The 14,697-nt window shown below is 44.1% G+C and overlaps 1 protein-coding gene across 23 annotated transcripts in view; it reads right to left on the minus strand.

The window, feature by feature from the left end:
• The window catches only part of MAP4K4 (mitogen-activated protein kinase kinase kinase kinase 4), a 155,594-nt gene that overhangs the window by 73,145 nt on the left and 67,752 nt on the right, over positions 1 to 14,697 (minus strand). For all 23 annotated transcript variants that reach the window (XM_058667481.1, XM_058667494.1, XM_058667490.1 and 20 more), the window contains exon 3: positions 9,860 to 9,916. In XM_058667481.1, the coding sequence (XP_058523464.1) occupies positions 9,860 to 9,916 (57 nt within the window). The remainder of the gene's footprint in view (positions 1 to 9,859; positions 9,917 to 14,697) is intronic.

Here is a 14,697-nt window from a genome sequence, read left to right on the forward strand (position 1 = left end):
CCCTGGAGAACTGACTGCTTCTCCAAGCATCAAGTCCTATGCATGCAGGAGAGGGTCAAGTCTGAGAACGTCTGGACATGAAGCATCTAACAAGGTCCTCCTGCCGCGAGCAAAGGGTCCCGCACGACTTAGGAACTCCAGAGCCCCAAGGACACCAGAACGGCCAACACACAATAGATCAAGCTGGGTGCAAGGTTTCTGTCTGCTCAGTGAACCTTGCATCCAAGCTGGAAACTGACTGGCACCACATGAGCATTAGGTAAAGGAGCCAGAAGAAACATTTCTCATTTCACCAGTTCCATCATGCCGTGTTGGTACACAGAGTTCAAACGCTAAGGAGTCTAATCTCAGCACAGGTTTTTTGTAGCTTGCAAACTTACAATTGGCAAGGGAGCTGCTCTCCAAGGGTCTGCTGATCTGTCAGATGGTGGCTTCCTAGCAAGGGTTTTCTCCCACTGGAGCAGTCTAGCTTCCTGCATCACTCACAGCCACCCATCCACAGATTCACTCCACACCCATAAAACACTGGATGCCAGTGGAGGCCGAAAACTCAATCAACTACTGGCTGTCTAGTCTCATTTTAGATCAACCCCACTACAAGTCAACCCTCCTTCCTATAGGATTAGCACAGGAGTCAGAATAAGGAAAAGATAAAGAACACTCACTACACATTTCTTACTCTCCTTCTCTCAGAGGATGACCTGGACGAAAGGGAGGAGGGTTCAGATTTCCCATTTAAACAATTAAAACTCTTCTAAAAAAAAATACTTACTTGGCATATAAACTCTAAAACCCTGTATATGTTCTGATGACAGATTTTCACAGAACACTAACAAACCAAGAAATTCCAAAAATAATGTTACTATATAGACAGTATGAACTTGTATTCAGGTCCTATGAAGAAAATGTAAACTTGAAAGCAGTTACAGGATTAATTTCAGGAGAGGGGTGCTGAGAAGTTCCTTATAAGAGGTTTCTCCCTCCCTATCCTATTCCTGCACCTCCATCTGTCTACCTGGAAGGTCTTGTACTGAGACAAGACCATCCACTGGTTATCCTTCCCAAATGCCTGCAACCACAGCTGGGCCATGCTAAAGTTGGAAGCCAGAAAAGGACCTCAATCCATGATCCCAACAAGAGTGGCAGGGGTCCAACCAGTGAGCCAGCACCTGGTGCCACTCGAAGTGTGTATTAGCAAGAAGCTGAACAGGACAAGAGGACTTAAACCCAAGCACTGCAACACGGAAGCAAGCATGGCAAGTGGCATTTATAAAGCCCACACAAACACCCCAAGAGGTCACCATTCTAATAGGTCAAGTGCTTCAATGGGATGAGCTCTGGATGCTTGGACACTCTTATTTCTAATCATACTGTTTTACCATTTTAATCCCATGTCAGAGTATCTCACTATATATATTTAAAAGACAATCAAAAATATTTAATCTTCCAGTAGCTTCATGAACAAAAGCAGTCACACACTCTCAAAATTTCTGAGTTTTGCATTTGTTGTAATAAAAGTAAATAGTACATTTCTAATATGCCTTCCAGCATGGATCTTTTCATTAAGCAGTGATCATGATTATAAGCCACATACATGGAAGGATGGATCACTAAAGACAGCCAAGTCCCCTGTCATGGAATTGGTCAGGAGGTCTGCAGGATGGTGGTAAAAGCAGGTGATACACACTATATAGTAAGTAAGCCATACTATGAGGTGGTAAAAGGGCACACACAAGGGCCCGGCGGCATGGCCTAGCAGCTAAAGTCCTCGCCTTGAATGCCCCAGGATCCCATATAGGCACCGGTTCTAGTCCCGGCAGCTCCACTTCCCAACCAGCTCCCTGCTTGTGGCCTGGGAAAGCGGTCGAGGACAGCCCAAAGCTTTGGGACACTGCACTCACGTGGGAGACCCAGAAGAGGTTCCTGGTTCCCAGTTTCAGATCGGCGCAGTACCGGCCGTTGTGCTCACTTGGGGAGAGAATCATCGGACAGAAGATCTTCCTCTCTGTCTCTCCTTCTCTACGTATATCCGACTTTGTAATAAAAAATCTTAAAAAAAAAAGGGCACACACACTGTGTCGAAACAGAGGCAAGGAACAACACAGTCAAAGAATGCATTCCGGACAGTAAGGATAAAAAAGCTACGGGGATTCCAGAAGGATCAGGTGGAAGGCTGGATGAACACAAACAGGCCTGCATGAGACGCACAAGGCTACAGGAATGGAAGAAGGGTAGCAAGACCAGGCTGGGAGGCCAATCAAGTAAGGTACGGCTGGCCACTTTAAGACCCTGGGCTTTTCCTTTCGGCTAGTCGGGTGCTGTGGGACAGCAGGGATCTGACTCTGATGAGGGTGCATGGCTGCTGTGGTGAGCAAGGATTGGTGAACAAGCCTGGAGGTAGAAGGGCCTGCCAGCGGCTGCTGCACATACTGAGGCAGACCCTGGGGCAGCTGAAGCCGAGTAACAGCAGGAAAGGCTGGGATGGAAAAGGGTCAGATCCTTGTGTGTGCTACTTTCTCACAAATTCACCGTCTCTGCTCTTACTAGACTATCAGACTGACAAGTGTAACTTGTGAGTTTCAAAAGTACTGAGGAAAAAAAAATACTGCCTAAAATTCAGACTGGGCTGTTACTAACTTGCAGACAATTTGCCCCACCTGCGATCTACTTTCTACCAAGATAGCTATGACAAACTGGACACTGTCTGAAGGCACAACCAGGAGGATCTCCCTGCAGACCAGATAAGTGGCAAACACCAAAAGTAGCAGTCACACAGCACTCCCTGGCTTCTTTGGCCTCAGTGTTACGGATGGAATTGGCAGCAATGGGAAAAAAAATTTGAGACCGGAGCACCAGGAACTTGTAAAAATATATATATACTGGATTTGGGCAATCACACATGCACACATGGACAAGATGCAGACAATGCATGAATACAGGAGGAAGTGTCTGCTCCAGAGGTCTAAACTAACCCGAGAGAGACCTGCTTGAACACTGGCCTTAACTGGCATCTGGGATTCTTATTTGTAATTCCTCTCCACTCCTAGAACCAGAGTGGCTCTCTGTACCTAAACAACACTGCGTCTTGCTTGTGCTGTTTAACAGTGCATGGTAAATACCTGAGTTCCTCCTGGAAATCTGAAATTGTTAGAATGAGCCAGGGAGAGGTATGTGGTCATATGACCAGCACCAGGCAGATGTGGTCATATGACCAGCAGTGCCTAAGAACCCAGGGCAGTGCATCTCCAGTAAGTTCTGCTGGTAGGGAACATTCCGCGTGTGTTCTTGCCACTTGCTGCTGACTATGTATGTTCCATGTAGCTCTTCCGCAACAGTACTCAGGGAAGCCTGTGCCTGGCTTCCTCCAGACTTGCCCTTTCACTGCCAGATTATATTAAGATGGTAGAAGGGGAGCATTGTGGCATAGAGTTAAGCCACCGCTTACAGTGCAATCATCCGATACGAGTGCTAGTTTAAGTTCCAGCTGCTTCGCTTCCCATCCAGCTCTCTGCTAATATACCCAGAAAAAGAAGATGGCCCAACTACTTGGGCCCCTGCACCCACATGGGAGACCCGGAGGAAGCGTGTGGCTTCAGCCTGGCCAAACACCGGTCATTGCAGCCATCTAGGAAGTAAACCAGCAGATGGAAGAACTCTCCCTCTCTACCTTCCACATAAAAAGTTAATAAATTAATAAATAATTGAATAAAATGATGGGGCAAGAGATGGAATGATGAAGGCATATTTTTGACCATTATTTTAAAAATAGCAGTTTGGGGGATTTGACACCGATATATCAGGAAAAGCAGCCACTTGCGGCACCAGCACCTCATTTGGGTGATTGTTCCAGTCCTAGCTGCTCCATTTTCAATCAGTTACCTGCCACTGTGCCCGGGAAGCAGCAGGTGGCTTGGGGCCCAGGCACTCAAGTGGGAGACAGACACTCCTGGCTCTTGGCTTTGGACCAGCTCAGCTCTGGCTGCTGCAACTATTTCAGGAATGAAACAGCAAACAGAAGCTCTCTTTCTCTGTCTCTCCTTCTTGCTGTAACTCTTTCAAAGAGAATAATTACTCTTTTAAAATGATAGTTTAATTTAAAAAAAAAAGATTTTATTTTTATTGCGAAGTCAGATATACAGAGAGGAAGATCTTCTGTTCAATGATTCACTCCCCAAGGGGCCACAACAGCCAGAGCTGAGCCAATCTGAAGCCAGGAGCCAGGAGCTTCTTCCAAGTCTCCCAAGTAGGTGCAGGGTCCCAAGGCTTTGGGCCATCCTCAACTGCTTTCCCAGACCACAAGCAGGGAGCTGGATGGGAAGTGGGGCCGTGGGGACACAAACCAGCAGCCATATGGGATCCCAGTGTGTGCAAGGTGAGGACTTAAGCCGCTAGGATACCGCAGTGGGCCTGTTTAACTTTTAAATTTAGTTATATTTCTTAGAAAACAATGCCCTCGATCGATCAATAGAAGAAATTAATCAAATTATAAGCAATCAATATGCTGGAAGAGTACGTGTTAACAATCACAAAGAATGTCTTTACGGCAAGTTTTATTTTACTGAAAGATTAAGATTAGTTCCTCCTAGAGCATTTACATCCCACTCCAAAGCAAGGCTATTGAAAAAATTCAGCAATTGTTCAAATAAACATATTGTCGCAATTTCACAAAGTTTTGAAAGCAAAAATTAAAAATCTGCAAACCATGATTTGGTATTTCCAGTCCCAATGAACCAAAAATTGTGATGAAAGCAATTAGTGATTTGCTAAATTTTCAATAATAAGTATGTCTTCTTTCTTCCTTTCTAATATTTAAAATGATCCCACATGTGTAGAAAATGATTAGATAATGCATCTTAGTGATTCTTATATTTCTGTAACAGAGACTCCACAGAAAGATCTTTTACCTGCCAGTTCACTCTACTTCAACTGGATTGGGCCAGGCCAGAACTAGCAGCCAAGCACTGTAGCCATCGACCGTTCCCTTCCTCAGTCCTGCCATGAGAGAGCTGGAACAGGAAATGGAGTCCAGACCCCTATCTAGGCACACCAAAGGAAGATGCAAGCATCCCAAGCAGCATCCTAGCATTCCAAATACTCCCCCTAAGAAACAGATCTGCAAGAATACTAGCACCTGCCTACTAAAACACTGCCTTTAAATTATAAAAATAAACAAACACCACATGCATATGTATAAGTAACTTTTTTTCGTTAATGGTCAAAACAACTCTCCCTTAAGACTCATTTTGTCCCCAGGGCATTCTTCAGAAAGAGAAAACTGAGTAAGCTGAGCAACCCATGCCAGAAGGAAGAGCTCTGTCTTAAGCCTCACGTGTGATGAGAGCTCCACAGAGTTTTTAACTCAGGAAAGAACAAAGGCATAAAATGAACATGTGGAAAATGCTCTTTCCGTTAACATGAGGACTGCACTGGAGCGCATAGGGAAGAGAAGTAGTTGCCAAAGAGGTAACAGAGCTGTCGGGGAGGAGGGGGAAGCCCCTGCAGCAGGAGCCTACAGGGAGAGGACCAGCAGCACCTCTCCGGGTCAGGAGGCCAGGCGGCTGCAAGGACAGCAGCTCCTCCCCAAGAGTGACATCATCTTTAAACAGAAGGGAACACAGGACATCCAAAGTGTATAAACATCGATACGCCAGAGAGTTCACATTACTTTTAATTCTGCCAATAAGCCCGGGGTAGAATTACTATTCCATTTTGCAAATGAGGAAACTAACTTTATCAAGCTTAATTGTAGGGAATATTCTAAAAAGGAAGTAATACTATCTTGGGGTAAAAGAAAGGACATGACAATGAGGCAAGCTTTCTACAAGGCTCATAAACTAGAATTGCCCTAAAAAACGTATTTATGAGTCTAAAATTTATGCTCATAGGAAAGAAAAAAACATTAACTCATATTTATGAGTTCAGTGACAACTCCAAAAACAAAACCCAGAAATCTACTCAGTCTGTCTAGCTACCACTAATTAAGTATGGAAATAAAATCTTGCCCAAAATCACTATCACACTTTCTAATTAGAATAGATTCTAATTTTTTCTTTAAGGACTTGTGTTATATCAATTTTTATTTTGTGTTATGAAAGATTCTGTGTTGGGGTCAGCACTATAGCACAGCTGGTAAAGACACCACCTGCATTGCCAGCATCCTATATGGGCACCTGTTCAAATTCCTGCTGCTGCACTTCCAATCCAGCTGCCCCGTAACGGCCTGGGAAAAGCAGCTAAGGATGGCCCAGGGAGTCCGGGCACCTGTACCCACATGGAAGACTTGGCAGATGCCCTGCCTCCTGGCCTTAGGCTGGCCCAGCCCTGGCTGCTGTGGACACCTGGGGAGTGAATCAGGGGACAGAAAATCACTATCTCTTCCCCTCTGGAACACTGACTTCAAATAAATCTTTTAAGAGAAAAAAAAATTTTTTTTAGGAAGCCCATGTTTTTTTCTCCACCTTACAGAAAAGCTGTGAGAAAAGCAAATGAAATTCTTGATCTGAGATCAAAAATCACTTCATCCAAAAGTAGAACCCACATTTCAGCTGTTTCTGTTCCCCAAGTTCACATCATAAAGAAATGTGGGTGAAGTGAGCACGTGTTTTCTCACTCATTACAGTCAGGTTACTGGGGCTGCCAGCAGCTAACAGCTGGAGTAAGGAGAGCCGTGACATTCTTCTGCCCACACCTGCTGTTCTTTTTGCCTGCAGAGCCTAGATAACCAGTAGCCTGTTAAATGCCTCTCAACTGAAGGGTGGGGGGGGGGGGCGGGGGGGACAGGACAAGTCTGTGCTTTTTCTAAGAATGAACATTTGAGAGAAGTCAGAAACCTGGGGAGAAAAAGAAAATTCCATGCTTTCCAAGAGAATGCTGGCCAACAGCCCTTGCTGCTGGAGCTGGAATAAAAATTCTCAGTTGCAAAATCTCTCACTGCAGCTGCTGCCTGCTATCCCTGGGTCCCAGTTAGGTCGACGCTTACAGCTTGAAAGGCCTGGGTGGGGAGGCTAGGCAAGGACTGCTAGCAACACTGAACTCGGAGTGCTGACTACATCCAAAGGTCACTGCTTGAAACGGTATAAAAAACAACACTGAGAGGCCAATACAGCACATGGTTGACTGAGTTTGTATTTTTTTTTTTTTGAAGACTCACCATCTGGTTTTTATTTTACCTGAATGTATGACATTTGCATTAATTAGTTTTAGGTGAGTTCTGAAAAATACTTGTATCAAACATTTATCCAAAATTGTCTGAATTTTTCAAGCAAGGAAATATCTTTTCATACAACTTGAGTGGAACACAAGAACACCTGTTACACACAGATATGAGAGGACCTTCAAAAACTGGGGAAAAAAGTTTGTGGAAAATTTATTATGAAAAATATTGTGGGCCCGGTGCAAGGGCTCAATTGGCTTAATCCTCCACTTGCAAGCACCAGGATCCCATATGGGCACAGATTTGTGTCCTCACTGACCCACTTCCCATCCAACTCCCTGCTTGTAGCCTGGGAAAGCAGTGGAAGGTGGTCCAAAGCCTTGGGCCTCTGTACCCATCTGGAAGACCAGGAAAAAACTCCTGGTTCCTGGCTTCAGTTCAGCACAGCTCCAGCCATTGTGGCACCTTGGGGAGTGAACCAGCAGATGGAAGATCTCTGTCTTTCTATATCAGCCTTTCAAACAAAAATAAACCAATCTTTTAAAAAAAAGGGGGGGGGAAGAAAGGAGGAGAAAGGGAGGAGGGATGAAGGAAAGACGGAGAGAGGGAAGGAACGGTGTACTGATTTCAAATTTATTTTGCACCAAAATATATTAATTCCATTTTTCCATGAACTTTATGAAGCTCCCATCTATTTTACAGCTGTGCTCAGACACATTTAGGGTGGTAAAAATACAAGCGTTTAATTACTTATATTTCTTGTATTTTAATCTTTAAAAATCATTTTTAAATGTGCTTAAAGGAGAAACAGTTAGAGGCAGGCAGGGAGAGTGAGCTCCCATCTGCTGGCTTATTTTCCAAATGCTTGCAGTGGCCAAGGGCCAGGAACAAGGCTGGGTGGGATTCAGGCACTCAGCCCAGATCGTCCATGTGGGTAGCAGGAAACCAACCGCTCAAGCACTTCCTGTACTAACGGGATGCTGGATTCAGGTGATGGATCTGGGAATCACACCCAGGGACTGCAATGCAGCATGTGTGTGCCTCACTCAGCATCCCAACCCCCAGGCCCATGGCCATCCCACCCTTCTCAGTGACCACACACCGCAAACGCACAGAGCTGTACTCAGGTGAAGAGGACCTCAACAAAGCAGACCAATCGCATCTGGATTCCATCTGAGATGAGAAATGAAGTGAATCGTATTGGCCACAATACATTCACCAAGCTAGGCAATATCAGGCTGGAGGCATCCGAGGAAAGACAGTGAATTCACAGATTGTAAAATCTCAAAGCTGAAATTTAGAATAACACCCACAAGCCCCCCAGTAAATAAAGTATGTGAATCAATACACAAAATGTAGGATCCTGCACCACCACTGCCCAACGCAGAACCAGCAGGATGCAAACTGAGTGTGAACAGAGACTTCCAAAGACAAAACACAAAACTCGACTAGTGCATTTAACCACATTTAGTTAGGATTCATTGTTCCTTCACCATTCTTTAAAGTAATGCTAAAGTAATATTTAACTGGACAAAATCTCATTTGTCACTGGCTGTACAGCAGTGCAGGATCACTGAAACGCAAATGGCGCACATCAGTGTTAGAAGACACGTTTTGGTCATATCATCAAGCAACAGTAGTTTTCATCTTAAAATCCCCATTTTCCTCTGACAGCGAAAAGGCAAGGGTTTATTCACAAGATACCACATCTTCAAATATCAAGATGCAGCTGCCTCGTAGTCAGGCAAGCAGAGACAAGGCGGTCTACGTCTGACTGAGCAGTATACACAGAGCAGCTCACCACACTGTCAGCAGACCACATGGAGAGGCGGGCACAGCACATCGATGATAAGCTGAGCCACTGTCTCCCTGGACAGACACCAGATGTGGGGAAATTACCACTTGGTTTTTAAATATTGCCAGTCTAGAAGGCTCTCAGTTAACTCCCTCTTGAGTCTGTGAAATAGGATGTTGACATCTCAATTAGACAAGTCAGCAGAAATCTTGAGAACATACTTTCAGATTAAAATAATTTAAAATGACATGAATTCCATTCACTAAAACATAACTCTTAAAAATTTACATGCAAACAAAGGCACACAAATGCACTTTTTTTGTCTAACTTCTCTTTCCCACCTAAAGCTACACAGTAAATCCCCATGTGATCATTTCAAGAACTATTTTTTGCTACTAAATTTTGCCAACAATCTGCTCAGCAGTCTAGCAGATGTTTGTTTTCCAACCTCTGGGAACTTGGCTGGATCTGCATTCTCCCTCCCTCCCCCCTACCCCATTTAAAAATAGAAGAAATGGCACAAATGTGGCCCAATACTCTAGAGCAGCCTTTCTCCATCCTCCAGAGCTCAGCCACCCTATTCATGTGACTCTCCATCCCTTCTCAAATCTTCCCTTTTCCATTAGAGAAGATGTTTCCAATTATGGTCCATTATGTTGCCAAGGATGACCTCACTCAGAATTTTTCTTTAAAAGAAAATGCTACCGACTTTCAGTTACTTGGGGACCATCTGCAACAATTTAAGCCAGCTGGCCTGCTGCTGGACCCATGAACTGCCAGTGTCACGTGAGGGTAAGTTGTTCAAGAGATCACATTCCCCAAACAGAATGATACTCTTAACACTGTTGGGGTTGGGGAAGACTTTGTCTTTTGTCTAACAGTCTCTTTACAAACGTGTGATGCAACCTTACCTCAGTGACATCCATAACTTTGATAGCCGCCAGCTGACCCGTTTTAACATGTCGACCCTGAGGAACAGAGAAAAGAGATCAATAGGCATCACTGTACGATCATTAGAAACAGAATACTGGCAGTTCCTAACAAATTACATCCACTCTGTTTTTCTCTTATTAAAGGAAGTTTTAACTAAACTGTTCTCTCCCACAAAACAAGACATCATGTGATACCAGTGAAAAAAACACCTAATCAACAATCATTGGAACAAATGAATTCTGCCGAAGCATCAATCTCCTTTTTCAGATGTAATTTATATTTCATTATCTCCAACAAAGTTAAATAACATTTTCTTTATACTTCAGGTTGACAACCCTTGCTTCCTGAACATTACGCATGGGGGAAAAAAAATGACCCCACCAAAAAAAAAAAAAAAAAAAAAAGGCCTCTCTAGATACATTTGTCACACAGATTAAAAGTAATTTTTCTCTGGTGTGTTAGCAATACCCATTATTGGATTTCATAAACATTATATTGACAGTCTTTTCTGAAATTTTCTGCAGCCCCAACAGAGGGAGATTGGAAAATCATACAGAGGAGAGGATACAAAGAGATTTAGGGGATAGCATTTTTGTAGCTTTATTCTAACTGCTGATTTATAACCTAAAAATGTATGACTCTATGCATTTCCACAAATTTAATGTCACTCTTCTCTCACCCAGATGACATGAGACACTGAATTTAATTACCATCAGACCATCTACTCTTTGCAACACCCTGCGGGTCATTTCCCACACCAATAACACAGAGCCAGCAAAATACCCTAAGCACAATCTATTAATGACTCAGTGGAAAATGATCCTTTTACAACAAATGCAAAACAGAAAGAACACCCTGTAGTTTCCAATATTCTGTCTCTCCTGCAGTTTCATGATTAAGAGTAGTGAACGTCAGGGCTTCAAATCTGAGGAAAGCTCTTGCTTACTCCGGAGAGTTTCAAGCAACCCAATGAAAATGACACTGTATGACAGCCATTACTGCACTCTAACCGTGAGCTTGGAGCACCTCTGACTCCCATCTGTGAAAGCGTTGCAACAGTTGTGTGCACTTTCAGTCTTTTGCATACAAGAACCAGGGCAAGTGGTCAGTAGTTCAGCACCGACTCTGGAATGAAAGGTAACTGGACCTTGCTCTCTCCCAATGCAGAGCAGTGTCAGCAACCCCTGCGACTACAACACAATCCTGAAGCCCAATCAAGACTTTCCTAAATCATGGGCCCAGCATGGTGGCCTGGCAGCTGAAGTCCTCACCTCGTACCAGCAGGATCCCATGTTCTAATCCCGGCAGTCCCACTTCCCATTCAGATCTCTGCTTGTGGCCTGGGAAAGCAAACGAGGATGGCCCAAAGCCTTGGGACCCTGCACCTGCATGGGAGACCTAGAAGTGGTGGCCTGGCTCCTGGTTTCAGATCAGCACAGCACCTGCCATTGCGCTCACTTGGGGAGTAAATCATTGGGCAGAAGACCTTCCTCTCTGTCTCTCCTCCTCTCTGTATATCTGACTTTGCAATAAAAATAATCTTAAAAAAAAAAAACTTTCCTGAATCCAAACAGAACTTCAAAAAAGGTAGTGTTAAGTACTCTTCTGATCTTTCCATGTGAGGAATACAAAGGTCATTTTTCCTTAGCACCTCATTAGCCCTCAAACTTGTTACTCTTCTTGTACTGGCTTTGTTTCCATACTACCCAAGCAAATGCCTGGCTCAAAATCACTAAGTGACTGAAGAAAATATCATGTAGGTGGTGCTGGCTTTCCATCTTTCCAAGAGAGTACAGACATCTTGCTGAGTAAAATGTGTGCAAGAGGGTCTTCAGAGTATCTGGCGTGGCAACACCTCAGAGCCCTACAGATCAAGAGAACCCAGGGGTCTTTTAAAGAAGGCTCTATCGCTGCTTATACAGAAGTATCAGACTTTTTTTTCAAGCAAGCCTTAGTATTAAAAAGACACAAGAATCAGCCAGAAAAACAATCTCTGCTTCATCCTTCCAGCTTCACACATTCTCAAGACTCAACACTTTGACGGGGGCATAAAGGCGGAGATTCATAGGCCAGCACAGTGTCTCCATGGACCTATGGTCCACTGCAACACCAGTATCCCATCCAGGCACTGGTTCTGCTCCAGCCCAGCTCCCTGCTTATGGACTGGGAAATCAGTGGAAGATGGCTCGAGCCGCTGGCACCTGAAATCGGGAAGAAAGCCCTGACTCCTCAGAGGCTCAGCTCCAGTGACTGCAGCCATTTAGGGAGGGAACCAGCAGATCTCTCTGGATCTTTCAAATGAAAATAAATCAATCTTCAAAAAAACAATAACCTGAGATTTGGGAATTCATTCACTATCTACTTAACACAGAGCGTAAGTTTCCCTTATGGTTACAGAATTAAGACCTAATAACTAATTGATTCTTTTTGTGACATAGGCGAAAGACATTGATGTTTATTAACACATTCTAGTCTTCAAACTAGGTCCATTTTACTTTTGCATTTAAATCAAAGAAATTTCTAAGAATTTTGTCTCCCTCTTTTTCAGGAAACAAGATAATGCGCTGCTAGAAAGGATCCTGGGCCTCAGGCAGCCTGGGTCTCTGGGCTGGCCTCTAACCATCACTGGACACCCGTGGGAATGTCGCGGAGGCTCGCAGAGCCAGCGAGTGCAGAAGCCCCACACCTGGCGGCAACATGGTGCAGAGTCCCTAAGACCTAGCGCTCGTGCGGGGCATGTGGGAGCCTCTCAGCTGAGCATTCTCAGGACCACGCTAACCCATCAGAAGGTCCTGCTCATTTCCCCAGCCCTTCTCACCACGTCAGGTAACACCTGCATGAAAACTAGCCAATTTAGATCTATTTCCATTTCTGAAAGCTATGGCCAACATAAAGAGGGATAGTAGTCTGAAGTCAGATGCTTCTCTGTCTAGAAGGGGGGCAAAAAAAAATGCAAACTTCTAAAATTTGAAACTAATAGAAATAATCTCCTATCTGTTGAGATGGTCCATACTGTGTAAATATGAATCACAATGAATCACAAAGGCCAGCACAAGATCTGGGACTCCATGCACTGAGTGTTAGTACGTATATAACCATACACGAATAAGGTTACACCAAGCCTTTCCTAAGGATTTGTATAACACTGTCGAAGAAACAGGGGCCAGTGTGATGGCTCAATTGGCTAAATCCATATGGGTGCAGGTTCATGTCGCGGCTGCTCCACTTCCCAGCCAGCTCCCTGCTTGTGGCCTGGGAAAGCAGCAGAGGATGGCCCAATGTCTTGGGACCCTACACCTTCATGGGAGACCTGAGAGAAGCTCCTGGCTTCAGATCAAAACTCCATTCCAGCCACTGGAGCCAAGTGGGGGAGCAAACCAGTGAATGGAAGATATTTCTCTCCTGTCTGTAAATCTGATCTGACTTTGAAGAAAAGATTTATTCATTTTTCTTGGAAAAAATGTACGCACAAACTGAATGTCCACACACCAGGAAGGCCTACCCACACTTTATCTGGCTTTATCACACAGCTACCCTTCACACTGCTGGAAGAACAAATGCACAAAAACATAAAAGGGTCCTATTGAGCTAAGAACCAAAGCACAGAGGACCAGGGATGGCGCATTCCTCACTGAGCACACACTGTATATACAGTATCATCTACTCTTTAATGAGGATATTTTAAAATTTAAGAGAAAATAGTTTTACTGGCTGGCACAGTGGCTGGCACAGCTTGCAAGGCTGGCATAATATCTAGGTGCCAGCTGGGGTCTCCAGCTCCCTGCTAATAACACCTGGGAAGAAGGGGGAAAGCTGACCCAGTTGCTTGCTCCCTGTCGCCTCCCTGCTGACTCTTAGCCAGCCTGCCCAGGCCAGGCACTGAGGCCACCTGGTGAGAAAGCCAGAGGATGAAAAGCCTCTTGTCTCTCCTCTAAATGTAACTGTTTCAAAGAAATAAATCTTTCTAAAATTAGACTTTAAAAGATTTGGATGCAAAGCTATCTGAAAGATGCGCGTATGAAGGGTCTGCAAAAAGTTCCTGGGAATCTGCACTATGAAGAGAACTATGCATTGGTTCAGATTTTATTTCTAAAATAAACTCATCTTCCAAACCCATTGTTCACTAGCATTTTGAGGCAATCTACACAGCACAATGTACATATTATTATTTTACAGGTTAAAAAAGAGTTGGCTTAATCAGCTCAGATTTTCCACTACAACTGGGACCGGATACCAGGCTGCGTACTTTAAAGAAATGCCTAGCAATATCCTATGATCAATTTGTATCACACAGAAACTGTCAACTATACTATTCTACAGTATTTACTCTCATAAGACAAAATACAGTCATCAATAATAAAACCCATTTTTAAAAAGTTTATTTTTCATGATACAGTCCCATTGGCTCAAGGATGACCCCTTCCCCATTCCCACTCTCCCCTCCCCCTCACTGCGTTCCCCCATATTACTGCAATAGCATTGTCCTTCAGCGACAGCCACCAGTCCACCATTCTGCTATTTAATGGCATCAAAACACTGTAGGTACAGACAATGGGATCAAGTCCAGCATCCTACTGTCCAGATAGGTTTAAGAGCTTCACCTAGTAACAGATGCACATTGCAATGTATCTTCATTTTCAGTCTGCTGGCCTCCAATACAGAGTTCCTCTAGGTACATGCATAAATAAAACCCTATTTTTCAATGCTTGTCCTTTTCCTCCTGTGATGAACCAGACAGCATCCCACACAAATTCATTTGGAAACTTGAAAGCAGAACAATGTGCCAGAACATTCACTGCCACTCATTCATGGCTTT

The sequence above is a fragment of the Ochotona princeps genome, chromosome 8 (genome assembly GCF_030435755.1).
Source record: "Ochotona princeps isolate mOchPri1 chromosome 8, mOchPri1.hap1, whole genome shotgun sequence".
NCBI classification, from domain to species: Eukaryota; Metazoa; Chordata; class Mammalia; order Lagomorpha; family Ochotonidae; genus Ochotona; species Ochotona princeps.